At 37.3% G+C, this 14,921-nt stretch overlaps 1 protein-coding gene across 1 annotated transcript; it reads right to left on the minus strand.

Moving 5' to 3' along the window:
• Positions 1–2,153: 2,153 nt before the first annotated feature.
• LOC126378862 (uncharacterized) lies at positions 2,154–4,488 on the minus strand. Its single transcript, XM_050027341.1, has 2 exons — positions 4,262–4,488; positions 2,154–3,972 (listed from the first exon to the last, which is right to left on the minus strand). Exons 1-2 carry the CDS (start codon positions 4,393–4,395, stop codon positions 2,235–2,237), a joined length of 1,872 nt encoding a protein of 623 aa, XP_049883298.1. The 5' UTR covers positions 4,396–4,488; the 3' UTR covers positions 2,154–2,234.
• Positions 4,489–14,921: the final 10,433 nt, after the last annotated feature.

Consider the following 14,921-nt stretch of genomic DNA (forward strand, 5'->3'; position numbering starts at 1 on the left):
CTGAGCCGAGGTTCGCGCCCAACTGCTCAGCGCTCCCCATTTGTCCGGCCAAGTAGTTAATGCCATCTGCGGCAAATCTACAATAAGTCACGTCAAAAAAGAAAAAAAGCTGCTGAATTGTCCAAAAAGAAAGATGATCCGTGTTTCGGAAGGCACGTTAAGCCGTTGGTCCCGGTTACTACTTACTGATGTAAGCAAGTAGTCGTTACATGAGCCATGTCAGGGGGTCATTGGCGGCTCAATAATAGCCCTGACACCAGGGTTGATGAGGTTGGTTATTCACCTCACAACCCACACGATAGAAGAAGCATAAATACCATATTGTCTAGCGTACCTCACAATAGACTATCTAGGTTATATTCAGGTCATACTCCAGGTATCCTAGATTATATCTTTGTCTTGTTGATTGCCTAGCGACGTCAATAGGCTATCGCTGTGTTTAATCATTTCTCTCCTTTCAATTGATTTTTTATATTTGAATTGTGTATTTTAATGAGTATTTCACATCGTTTGTTCAATGGCCTCCGTGGTCCAGTGGTTGAGCGTCGGGCTCACGAACCCCGCGTTCGAATCCCGGTGAGGACATATCACGAAAATCACTTTGTGATCCCTAGTTTGGTTTCGACATTTCAAGCTGATTACCTGATTGTCCGAAAGTAAGATGATCCGTGCGTAGGAAGGCACGTTAAGCCGTAGTTCCCGGTTACTACTTACTAATGTAAGTTAGTAGTCGTTAAATGAGCCAAGGGGCCTTTGGCGGCTCAATAGTAACCCTGACACCAGGGTTGATGGGGTTGGTAATCCACCTAACAACCCACACGATAGAAGAAGAACATCATCTACCTAGCATTATCCCGTTTTTCACAAAGTCTGCTTACCTAACCTGAAGATTTGACAGGTCCGGTTTTTACAGCAGCGACTGGCTGTTTACAACAACTAATGTAATGTAATGTAATGTAATGTAATGTAATGTAATGTAATGTAATGTAATGTAATGTAATGTAATGTAATGTAATGTAATGTAATGTAATGTAATGTAATATAATGTAGAAACTTACCAATTGTACAAATTATTTCGTCGTCTTCCACACCTGAAACAAACATAATTAATTACTAAGTAAGCATTTATTTAATGAAAATGTAAAATTAATTAATGCTGAATTTATACAATGGGGTATTATTATAAAAGGTATTTATGAAAGGCTTTAAAGTACTTAATGAGTTTTGTTTGAGGTAACCCAACCATACGGCAATGCAGGACGGAAGAGGGGAGTCACAGGGATTGTAACCTAGAACCTGACAGAGGGCAGCAGAATCAGAATTATTTATTCAACGTAATTATCATAAACTGCCTATATACGTCCCACTGCTGGGCATAGGCCTCCCCTCAATCAACCGGAGGGGGTATGGAGCATACTCCACCACGCTGCTCCACTGCGGGTTGGTGGAGGTGTATTTTACGGCTAATAGCCGGGACCAATGGCTTCACGTGCCCTCCGAAGCACGGAATCATCTTACTTTTTCGGACAATCAGGTGATTCAAGCCTGAAAAGTCCTTACCAAAAAAAGGACAGTCTCACAAAGTGATAAAATATTCAACTATAGTATAATTCAACGTAATTATCATTAATGATTTATTAATGATTTACTGTTTTGTTTTTTCTATTATTATTTTTATTTTTGTGTGACAGTTTACTTTTTATTTTGAAATTGTAATTTCTTTTAGTGTTTTTCATGTTATTTCTAGTCTTATTTTTTGTTTTTGTTTCTTTTTTTTTATTGTTGTTTTTTTTTAAGGTTCATCATATCCAGCTTACGACATCGTATCAACAGTGGCTGCAAGTTGCCTTTGATTACTTGTGGCTCTACCCACCCCATTAGGGATTACGGGCGTGAGTTTATGTATGTATGTATGTTGTTTCTTTTTTTCATTCAATGTTTATTTTTGTTGTATTAGTTTGCATATTGTTTTCTCGTCATACAGCGCATTAGGCCATACTGTAATGATGTATGTACCTTAATAAATAAATAAATAATCATGGACAAACTAGTCAAGTTTTCGGGAGCGTTCGGAGAGTTTTAAAAAATAAAACTAAAGAGTACTTAAAACACGAGCAGAGGTGGATGCTTCTAGTTTAATACTGAATCAAAAATACAAAATGAATTCTTAGGTCTAGAACTTATCTAATGCAAGGTTTGCATCCGGCCGTACCAAGAATGTCAACGTAGTGCTTTTAAGCTCTTACTTGTATTATTCTTGGTACGTCACGTTGCATAACTCCTCCCTCCCTAAGAACGAAATCATCTGGTGATTCTGAACTTTGATGATTTCGCACACACCTTAAAATAAACGATTTATATCTAATTACAATGAAACATACTAAAATTAAAGGTAAAATTACATAGAGCACTACCGTTGCTATACTAACACTTCTTATTTCTATAACACGATTTTCACTTTCACTCACGAGTGTTTCTTTCGTCAATTCGGAGGATAATTGTTTCAGGTCGTCAAGATTAATACCTTTCAGGGAAATCGCGGTTGATAGACTGATGTTCGCCGGCTGTACTTCAGGTAAGTTTATTACTGGTGTTATATCAAACTTAATGTCCTCAGAATAGTAGCGACGTCTGCTCAGTTTGACATTCTCTATATAAATGTCACAGTTGTCGTCGATGTTCAGAAGGTAAGTTCCGTGAAGAAATTGTTTAGATATATCTTCAAGGCATTTTCTTGTGAAGATTGTATTTTTCCCAATATAGAGAATCCAATTATGATCGCTAACTCGTTGCAACTTTGTACTCTCCATAGTTACAGCATGAGGTGTGCAAAGGGAGAGATCGGACTGAAACTTCATCAGTTGTTCGGCGCAGGTATCTTCAGGATAAGGCACGATGTTTTCCGTGGTACATATAAATTCGTTGGCGGCAATCTCTTTGCAACTGCTGGCAAGTGGTAAGTAAGTAGAGCCTTTCACCAAAAGGAACGGGTATTTAGGAACGATTAGGGTAGTTCTGTTAATTGATTGATTAAATATTGGCAAGGGGTACAATCTATAATAAGTGTAGGTATTATTATCGATTAACGGTACTTCCATCAAAAAGGTCACCTGATTTCCTTTTACATAAGCCTTAACTTCTATTGTTCTTTCAATTTTAATTAAATTATTTTCATTAACAGGATATACTAAGTTATCAGTTTTAGATATAGATTGCAACAATGTTAACAGTTCGGTTGAGTTCACAATTGATTGGTGCAAAATAGTAACCTTACTGAAGGCTAGAGCTGTCTCTACTTCGCTTATTGTTAAGTACATGGAACGGAAATTACTTATAAATAAGTTGTACATGCCTAATACATATGTAGCGTAGACTGAGTTGTTTTCCTTTGTAGCTATATTTTTAACTATTCTTTCTATTCTTTTTAAACGCTCTTCCAAAATAAGAGTGTTTTCTTGTAATGTTTCAGAGCTGTTGACCAGATTATGCAACATTTTAGATATGATCGTTAGTTTCTTATTGGCATCTACTTGTTTACCCTGTAATTCTGAAAGGAGTTTATCATATTTTAACGCATCGTTGTGGTCTAAATTACCTGTAATAATTTTTATTAGTGATCCTAAGGGATCTATCAACCCTCTTTTGAATCTGTGTGACGGTACCAATTGATTGAATTTATTACATACATTTTGTATTATGTGATCTAATTGAGTTTTCATGCCTTTGAATTCATTCACATACGGTTTGTGTATATCAATTAATTTATCAAATTCTCTATATTTATGGATGTTAAAGTTAATATCGTCCCTTATGCCACTTAAGTCCAATACCTTTATTATTACCCACTTGTCATCTTGTTTAACGGCTGTACCTAATTTCACAGGTAATAACCCGGGATTGTTTTCAATCTTTTGAAGATGAAGTGCCTGCGATGGGATCATCAGGGCGGCTGTCAACGCGACTAGGCACCACCTGTGGAGGGCGTTTTATATTTTTAATGGGGGCTTTAGTAATGCGTTCACCTACTTTCATGGGGACAACGTTACGCTCGGGACTACCTGTTACTTCCGCTTTGCGATATCTTGGTTTTTCCTTGCTTTTTCTTTTATTTATGTCCTTGACATAAACAATTTCACCATTGTCAAATTCTACATTCGATTCACCACCCTTCTTTTCTCTAATTTTCTCCTTATTTGCCAACATCTTTTCCGCTAAAACTTGATAGAGAACTCTAGTTCTTTTTGCGTGATCCTTTACTAACCTTTGTACGTAAGCTTGCTCAAAATTTATGTTAAATACTGAGCTAGAATCGGTGTGACCAAAAACAACTTCAAATGGGGTGAGGCCTGTCGTAGAATGGATTGTGTGATTGTAAGCCATGACGGAGTATGACATAACTGAGGTTGCATCTGTACATTTTTGTTCATATTTTGCTAATCTATATATTTCTATAAGTGTTGAGTGAAATCTTTCCACAATGCCAGTCGAATTTGGATTATTAGGGGTAGAAATATGGATCTCTATTTTATATAGAGCCATTAACTCTCGCATGAGTTCATTGTTGAATTCTGACCCGGGGTCACAACTTATTTTGCGTGGAGTGCCATAAAAAGAGAAGTATTTTATTAATGCGCGGGCGACTTCCGGTGTAGAACGATTTGGTATTTCCAATGCTTGTCCTAGTTTGCTAAAAGCGTCAACTAAGGTCAAGTAATATGTTCCTTCTATTGTGAATAAATCGATAAAAATTTCTTGAAAAGGTGCGTCTTGGGTTTGCGTCAACTGTAACATGGGTTTTATGGGTTTTCTGTCATACTTCATCTTACGACACGCTTCACATTCATTTAGAACTGCTGAAACTGTTTCTTGCATGTTGTGCCAAAAATAATTTCTACGGATTCGAACCATAGTTTCTTTTATGCCTCGATGACAAGTCTTCCCTTCGTGAAGTTTTAATATAATAGCCTTTTGTTCCTTTTCGTCTTCCACAAACATCACTCTCTCCGTACATTCAAAAAACTCTACTGAGCCTTTCTTGAATAGATTAATGATAATTCTCGCAAAATCTCGCCTGTGAATTTGGCTTTCGAAGTAGATAAAATATTTCGTATTATGTTTTATGTATTCTAATAAAAATTGTTTAATCAATTCGTCATTATTTTCCGGCAAAAATACTTCTAACACTTTTTGTTTGGGTCGAGACCAATCTTTTGCTTGAATTTCATTTTTGAACCAAGTGTAAACCAATATTTGGTTAGGTTTCGTATCTATAGCCTCCTTCAAAATAGGTATACCAACTGATTCTAATTCGACTGCCGAGTGTGCTGTGTCGGTACTACTCGACTCCGAACGGATTGGGTATGTGTCTTCGAGTTCCATATTTATGGGGTCAGATGCGCTACGTGTTGCAGATGAGGAATCAGATATAGTGATTGTATCTGAATTATCTATGGGTTTTGTTAATTGGGTAATTTCTTTTGTTAAATTTTCTATGTGTTGCCTTAAGTGTTCTTCCTTTTCGTCCACGTTAACTTGCATCGATTGTCCATCATCATCAGATCCTAGAGCATTTAGCTTTATACGTGATAGTGCGTCTGCATTAGAATTTTGTTTTCCATTTTTGTAAATTATTTCGAAGTCGAACTCTTGGAGACGTAAGCGCCATCGGGTCAACTTACTGTTGGGCTCTTTTAATGAGTAAAGCCAAGCTAATGGTCGGTGGTCAGTATAGATACAGAACTTCTTTCCATATAAATACGGTCTGAAGTGTTTCACCGCCCAAATTATGGCTAAAAGCTCTCGCTCGATTGTACTATAGCGGGTTTCCGTGTCACTCAATGTTCTACTTGCATAGGCCACTGGTTTATCCGATCCGATAGGTCCCTGAGATAATACGGCACCAAGAGCTACAGCTGAGGCGTCTGTCGTCAATATAAATGGTTTTGTGGGGTCCGGATATTGTAATAGAGGGGCAGTTGTAAGTAACTCCTTGCATTTTTCAAAGGCTTCTCTGTATTTTTTATCAATGACTATTTTATTTCTCTTTTTTAGGCAGGCCGTGAGAGGTTGTGTTACCTTGGCGAAATCTTTGATGAATCGGCGATAATAACCAACCAGTCCCAAAAAGCTCTTTATTTGTGTAGTAGTCTTTGGTAAGGGGTAATTAAGAACTGCGTTAATTTTGTCGTCGTTTGGTCGAAGTCCTTCGCTAGTAATAGTATGGCCTAAATAGAGTACCTCTTTACGTAAAAATTCCGATTTGTCAAGCTGTATTTTTAAGTTTGTTTGTCTAAGTCGGTCAAAAACGGTTCGTAACTTTTGTAAATGTTCTTCCAAACTAGCTGAAAAGATGATTATGTCATCTAAGTAAACGAGACAATGAATGCCTTGGAGTCCTCTCAGTATGTTGTCCATTGCCCGTTGGAAGGTGGCTGGTGCTGTTTTTAGCCCAAATGGCATTCTGAGAAACTCGTAGTGTCCAAACTGGGTGCTAAAGGCTGTCTTTTGTCTGTCACTGTCGTTTACCTCGATTTGATGGTAGCCACTGGCTAAGTCCAAGGTCGTAAAGTAAGTGCTTTTCCCTAGTTTGTCAAACAAGTCGGTTATGTTGGGCAGAGGGTATTTGTCGTCAACTGTCACTTCATTTAATCGTCTGTAGTCAATTACCATCCTAAATTTTGCCTCTCCACTAGCATCTGGTTTTTTGGGAACAAGATGGACTGGTGCACTCCATGGGGAGTGCGATTCTTGAATGATATTATCGCATAAAAGTTTTTGGACTTGTTTTTTAATTTCTTCTGCCTGAGCTGGTGCTTGTCTATAGGGTTTCGTATATATGGGATCTTCGTTTTTTGTCCTTATACAATGCTTCACCTCATTTGTAAAAGATAAGGGTACGTATTCGCAATAAAATATATCCTTATACTCTTCACACAGTTTATAAATACTCTTTCTCTCCTCTTCATTCATGTGGTCCAGTCGCAACTTATTAAGATTTTCTAACAACAACTGATCAACATCTATATCCACATCCATATCCTCAACCTTATTCACCTGACATTCATTATTATCATATTCTATAGTTTTAAAAGGGGCCGTCACTACCAAAGTTTTGTCTTCATCCGATATATTTTGTATTACTGTCGAAGCGTAGCCTTTCGCGCAAGTGACCAGTGCACTTGGCATACGTATACCTTCACAAAATTCAGTAAAATTTAGGATCGCTTGTCCAGAATATAAATCAGTGGGGAGTTTTACTCTTACTTCAGATCTTCGTGGTATGTCTAACGCATATTCGGAACTATGTATGATAGGAATATCAACGGTCCTTGTCCTCAGCACACAATTTTTGAGGTCAATGATCGCTTCTATCCCTTTTAGTAAGTCATTTCCAATCAAACCATCGTAACGAGAGTCCACATCATAGAGATAAAACTTTTGTAACTGTAAACTATTAAAAGTTGGCATCAATGGAATTTGTATAGCCTTATCATGTACTGAACTCGCATGAGTACTTATTACTTCAAACGGTTCATGATAAATACACTGTGGGAAATATTTATAGGCTTTACGAGGGCTCAAAAATGATCGCGTACTGCCTGTGTCAACCATAAGTTTTGCGTCAATTTCGGGTAAGTATATGTAAGGTAGTTTTAACCTTACATCACAATTCAATTCTATCGTTTGTCTATTTTTGTAGAGGCTCGCATGTAAAAATTTTCTACTTGTTCATGACGATCGTCGTTTTGCAACTGTTTGTTAGATGTAGACGGCTTATCAGTCTCACTCTCCTCGGTTGGTATCAACGGGAACATATTTTGTTCGTAAGCATAGGTGTCAAATTCCATTTGACCAGAAGGGTCTTCACTGTATGACGTATAGTCATAAGAATAGGGGTCCGCCTCGTAATACGGGTAGTTAGTATCATATAATTCCATTTCGTTTAATCTAAACCCTTCTCGTTTAGGGGGTGCAGTGCGCATTGACACGTCTGTGTTAATTTGACGGGGTTGTATATTTTGCTGTGGCGCTGGTGGCCTATAGGCGTGTTGCTGTCCAAACTGATGAGGTCGCATAGGGGGCAATTGTTGCAGACCTGTAGGCCTATAACCGAACTGGGGCCTATATCCGAACTGAGTGGGATTTTGAGGACGATAACCAAAATGTTGTTGCGGATGATTTGGTTTAGGGAAAGCAATTTGTCTACTCGGTGGTATACCGAATTTAAAGTTGTTCTGAGGGTTATTTGGGAAATTCATGGGTGCATTCGGTTTAAATCCAAAGTTTTGTGGATGATTTGGGCTTATATTGTTACCAAATTTAAAAGGAACTTGTGGAATTGTTGGCATTTGGGGCCTAGTAGTTGTTGAATTATTAATTTTGTTCCTACTTTGATACTGCTCATGGAAGTTTACTTCCTCAAGGACGACTGAAAGAGCATCTTCTAACGTATTCGGGATTTTTAATCGTACTATCCTCACCATATTCTCCGGTAAATTATATAGAAAGGTATTTAGTGCCGTTTTGTTATATATAGTGATTTTATTTCTCTTCATTTCCTGGTCAGTCAATAAGTTTATTTTTGCAATTAAATTAGCACGAACAGATTGTATGCGGATACAAAAATCCAAATAACTTTCACCAGATTTAATTTTCAGAGTTTCGAGCTCAATAGCTATACAATCTTCGCTGCGGGGATCGCCGAAGTGTTGCACGAACAATTCTTTGAATTCCTCCCACGTCTCTATATCGTCACGCTCGCTGATAAGCGCCGCTGCGTTATCAGTAAGGCGACTTGTAATAGTTTGCATTACATATAAATTCTGGCTATGATCGCCTCGAAACCTATCGATCACATATTCACATTTACGTAAGAATAAATTCAAATGTCTCCGATCACCGTTGAAAAGAGGAATGATTTTTATAAAATCGTTTGGAATTAAAGTTAAATTTGCAATTAAAGGCTGCGTCATTTTTACTACGATAAACTGTTTCAGTAACCTTAAAAACTAACACAATTAACACGTAAGATATGCAAAAATATATTATTATTATTCTTTTTTTTTTTTTTTTTTTTTATCAAAATTATTATTCCTAAGGAAATCAGGGGAACGTTGAAATGAAAGAAGTCTAATTTCAAAATCAACAGAACAATAAGAACAGGACAGGAAGGCGAAAAGTCTCACTCACCAACTTGTGGTTCCCATGTTCACCTCCAACAGCATTCCGCATCACCAGACAAATTTCTTTGGTTCGAGGATTGTCTACTGCGTCTCACGAAAAGTTCAATGATGGTGATTTTGAACACGATGAATTTAACGCAAGACTATAGCAGCAATAATTGACAATCCTACCGGCTGCGCCAGTCAAGTTTTCGGGAGCGTTCGGAGAGTTTTAAAAAATAAAACTAAAGAGTACTTAAAACACGAGCAGAGGTGGATGCTTCTAGTTTAATACTGAATCAAAAATACAAAATGAATTCTTAGGTCTAGAACTTATCTAATGCAAGGTTTGCATCCGGCCGTACCAAGAATGTCAACGTAGTGCTTTTAAGCTCTTACTTGTATTATTCTTGGTACGTCACGTTGCATAACTAACTTGTTGAAGGTAAATTTAATAACATAACATAACAAAACATAACAAATACTTTATTGCACAAACAGGAAAAAACAAAATATATATATTATATATAATATTTTTGAATCTACGCCATTTCTGAAACTGCAACAGCATCACATCTTGTAATTATACACAAGTTATTTAATAGAAAAACAAATTTAATACCAGGAATTTTTTTATCATTGAGGTATTAGCCAGCATCATGGGTACATTTGCACCAGGTACGATTCGAGGCGGGCTTTTTAATTAATATAGTTTAGTTTAAGTGTTAATTGTACATCATCATCACCAGCTCATTAACGTCCCCACTGCTGGGGCACGGGTCTTCCCTATGGATGGATAGGGAGATCGGGCCTTAAACCATCACGCGGGCCCAGTGCGGATTGATGGTTATTAACGACTGCTAAAGCAGCCGGGACCAACGGCTTAACGTACAAATAAAAATAATAATAAAATAATAATAATATATAATTGTACATAATTTATTTTATTTTGAGTTCTGTTTATTTGTTTTAGTTTTATTTTAATTTTATTTTTGTATTGTTTCATATTTTTCAAATATTTTTGTTCTGTAACTGTTTTGTTTATGGTGTAATTAAAGTTTCTTTCGATTTAAAATACAAATTATATCTGTATAATTTAGTTATCTACCTAAACGATTATGTTGTCTTACACTGCAAATATTGTGTGCACCTATAATTGGCTTATGTAACAGTCTAGTTCCTGATGTAACTATTATTTTATTTTATGTTTTATTATATAAGCTGTTGATGTACCTTTTTATAAATAAATAAATAAATAGCGAGTAGTAGTCTGTATACTAATCACCTCTGCATACCCCTTTGAGGAAACAGGCGCGATGCTATCTAACTATCTGCCGCATTTGTTACAAATGTTAGTAGTTCGAAATTGTGTTCTAAGTTCTCAACAAACTAGAACTATATAATATCTTGTAGATCTATGAACTACAACTTGAACTAACTAAAACTACTCTACAACATCAGCCTACAGACATCTAGTCTGACTATTCCAACTAAGACTAAATAGTTGAGGTTCGATGAACTATTTCTAGCCATAGAGGCGGCATTCAGCTCGCGACACCAAACACTTCAGAACCTCGATACCGACCCTGCCGGCGTGGTCGACGATTTCCTTCATGCAGCCACCGCTATCGCTATCGAACCGCTAGGGTCGATTTAATCTCGTCAAATATTCTTCCTCTTAGACGACGCTGAGGTTCGCGCCCAATTGGGCACCCTCAGGCCTGTTGTGTTAAATTTTGTACCGGGTGAGAACCCTCAGCGCTCCCCATTTGTCCGGCCAAGTAGTTAATGCCATCCACGGCAAATCTACAATAAATGAAAATGCATTTATCGGGAATGTGGGTTTCCTAACGATGCACGTGATAATCATTTATGATCCAAACGTGAATTCGAAAACAAATTCGACAATCATTGGTTTCGGCCTGTGCTGGATTCGTACCTGCGACCTCAAAGTGAGAGGCAAGCGTTCTACCAACTGGGCGTAGTAGGCTCCAATCGTAAAAATCGTCTGAAACCTCACAAAATCCAACCGCGTTCAAACTCGTTTTAATCTTAAGGTAATCGTCTGAAATAATAATTATAACTCGTCGAAGCAGCATCAACTTAATTCCATCAACTTACACTAAGTATGTAATTTGAAGCTAATTGTTACCGTTCTTTAAGAATCTTCTTGAAAACGACTTGAAATAAAATTTAATGGTCTCAACTAAAAGGGGCGTTGATAGGACCAATCAACGCGAGAAGGGATGTCTTAAGTGTGTTGGGACCCTAGCTATACACGTTTCGGTGACAATAGATGGCGTTAGTATAGCAATAACAATACTATGCAATACAATACAATACAATACAATACAATACAATACAATACAATACAATACAATACAATACAATACAATACAATACAATACAACACAATACAATGCAACACAACACAACACACCACACCACACCACAACACAACACAACACAACACAACACAACACAACACAACACAACACAATACAATACAATACAGATACACTTTATTGCACCAAAATAAAAAGAAATAATTACAAAAAGACTTAACTAAGTACATAGCAAATGGCGGTCTTATCGCTGGCGGTGATCGAAATTATTAATAAACTTAGCTAAAATGAGCTCTACACCTTTTTTCCACTACTTCAAGGTCTAGAGAACCTACAAACAATAAAAATAGTTATAAACTTTTCCTATTTTCTTCAGGTTTACTCTGGGCCTGAAGTTACCTCTGCCTTAGTTTTTTTATTCAGGGTGTTAGTGACATCGTAACGAAAACTTTGAACGATGATTCAGGCCATGATTCTGAGTTGATATCAAGTGAAATTTTCCGTCGCAAAAATATGGAACGGAAATAAATTTAAAAAAACTTGAATTTTCCGACAGAAAATTCTACTTGATATCAACTCAGAATCATGGTCTGAGTCATCTCTCTCGGTATTCGTTACGATGTCACTAACACACATACCTACTTGTATGGCTACCTGTATGTACTTGTACGGGGTGTAAGTGACATCGTAACTAATACTGAGAAGGATGATATCAAGTGGAATTTTCCATCGGAAATGTATAGAATTGAAAATAATTTAAAAATACTAAAAAAAAATAACAACAGCCTCCGTGGTCTAGTGGTTAGAGCCTTAGGCTCACGATCTGGAGGTCCGGGTTCGATTCCCGATGGGGACATTGTCGGAATCACTTTGTGAGACTGTCCTTTGTTTGGTAAGGACTTTTCAGGCTTGAATCACCTGATTGTCCGAAAAAGTAAGATGATTCCGTGCTTCGGAGGGCACGTTAAGCCGTTGGTCCCGGCTATTAGCCGTAAAAAACACCACCAACCCGCAGTGGAGCAGCGTGGTGGAGTATGCTCCATACCCCCTCCGGTTGATTGAGGGGAGGCCTGCGCCCAGCAGTGGGACGTATATAGGCAGTTTATGAAAAAAAAAATCATGAATTTTGCGACGGAAAATTCCACTTGATATTAACTTAGAATCATGGTATGAAACGCTCCCCTCAGTATTCGTTACGATGTCACTAAAACCCTGTATATGAGATCTGTATTCTAATAAAAAAACATTATGTATGTACGTAAAAATGTATCTCTCCTTCCGAGAAACTGTGAAAGGCATACTTTTACAATACAAGAAATACACATAAAATTGCTATTCAAAACTCTAGATTAAGTAAATTAAATTCATCTTTTTTGGGGTTATGTATACGTTTTTACAATAAAATACCAGATAATATTTTAAATTTGTCAGAAAATAAATTTAAAGCTCATGTGAAGCTTACTTTATGTAAAAAAGCTTATTATAAGATTAATGATTACCTAAATGATAAAAATGTCTGGTATTGAATTAGTTCCTGTAGTTATTAAATAACTTGTAATGTATATCCTCATTGGTTTTTAAAAGATGTGTTGCTGTTGCAGTTTCTTGTCATTTCTTCTCCTCAGCCATAACACCTTGCGAAATGACGTAAATTCAAAAATGTTACATTGACCTTCAACAAGTTTATCCATGATAATTACGTTGAATAAATGATTCTGATTTCTGATTTCTGAATATAATACACCTGTTATGTAGGCACATATTCAAAAAGATGATAATAAAGACACGTGCAAGATATTGGCATCTTAGGGCTGTCATAGAATACAATACAAATACTTTATTGCACAAACAGGAAAAATACAAAATACAAAACAAAAGAGAAATAGAATCAGTACAATAGGCGGCCTTATTGCTAAGTAGCAATCTCTTCCAAGGCAACCTTTAAGTATAGGAGATATTGAATGTTGTGTAATATAGCGGGATAGTGCAGCATGGGAATACTTGTACGTATAAAAATAAATACACTTTCGACTACATAAACTACATAATAATAATTAATAATACACATACTTATAATTGTTATAATAAATAAATATCACTACTTAAACTACTACATAATATACAAGGTGTTAGTGACATCGTAACGAAAACTTTGAGGGATGATTCAGGCCATGATTCTGAGTTGATATCAAGTGGAATTTCCCGTCGGAGGATCTCGAGCTCCTCCGTGCTTCGGAAGGCACGTTAAGCCGTTGGTCCCGGCTGCATTAGCAGTCGTTAATAACCATCAATCCGCACTGGGCCCGCGTGATGGTTTAAGGCCCGATCTCCCTATCCATCCATAGGGAAGGCCCGTGCCCCAGCAGTGGGGACGTTAATAGGCTGGTGATGATGATGATGACTAAATAAAACAGGGGGGTTAAAATGGCCACATCCTAGCAATTCATCTAAAAATCAATATTGCAATTTGACATTTGTTTGCATTGCGCACTTACTTTTATGTGCGCAAATGTCAAATTGCGCACATAAAATTGCTTGGATGGGGCCATTTTGACCCCCCCGAACTAAAGCTGACAAAGTTTTTTCTATTTAATTGATTATGAGTATGGAGCATACTCCACCACGCAGCTCCACTGACGGCTTAACGTGCCCTCTGAAGCATAGAAACGGTATTTTAGTTAAAAATTTAAATATTTTCTGTCAATTATTTATTGTTTTGCAGCCCTATCCCGTTATACAGGATGCCCTATTATCAATCGAATCACCATCGCTACGCAAATTGCCTGCAAACTCGGTTATCCCTCTATATAGCTTCCTGTGTTAGGATGAAAGACATTGATAATACAAACTCGAGTATGTTGAATGCTAAAGATATATTATATTGTATGGCATAAGAAGACCAGGTATGTACAATCCTTTGAATGAATGAATCTTCTTCTTCTATCGTGTGGGGTGTGAGCTGGATTACCAACCCCATCAACCCTGGGGTCAGGGTTACTATTGAGCCGCCAAAGGCCCCTGACATGGCTCATGTAACGCCTAGTAACTTACATAAGTAATAACCGGGACCAACGGCATAACGTGCCTTCCGAAGCACAAATCATCTTTCTTTCGGACAATCGGGTGATCAGCCTGTAATGTCTTATAATCAAACTAGGGATCACAAAGTGATTTTCGTGTTGTGTCCCCACCGGGATTCGAACCCGGGACCTCCGGATCGTGAGCCTAACGCTCAAACCACCTAAATCCTTATTTGTTAGTAACAATGAGAACTTAAACTATGTTAGTAAGTACCTATCCTACACACACATTACACATACATAGGAAAAACGGAAAAACCAGACCAATACAGGTTAGGTCACATACCTCCGAAACACAATTTTCGGAAATCAAATCAAATCAAATCAAATATACT

This window comes from Pectinophora gossypiella, chromosome 27 (genome assembly GCF_024362695.1).
Source record: "Pectinophora gossypiella chromosome 27, ilPecGoss1.1, whole genome shotgun sequence".
NCBI classification, from domain to species: Eukaryota; Metazoa; Arthropoda; class Insecta; order Lepidoptera; family Gelechiidae; genus Pectinophora; species Pectinophora gossypiella.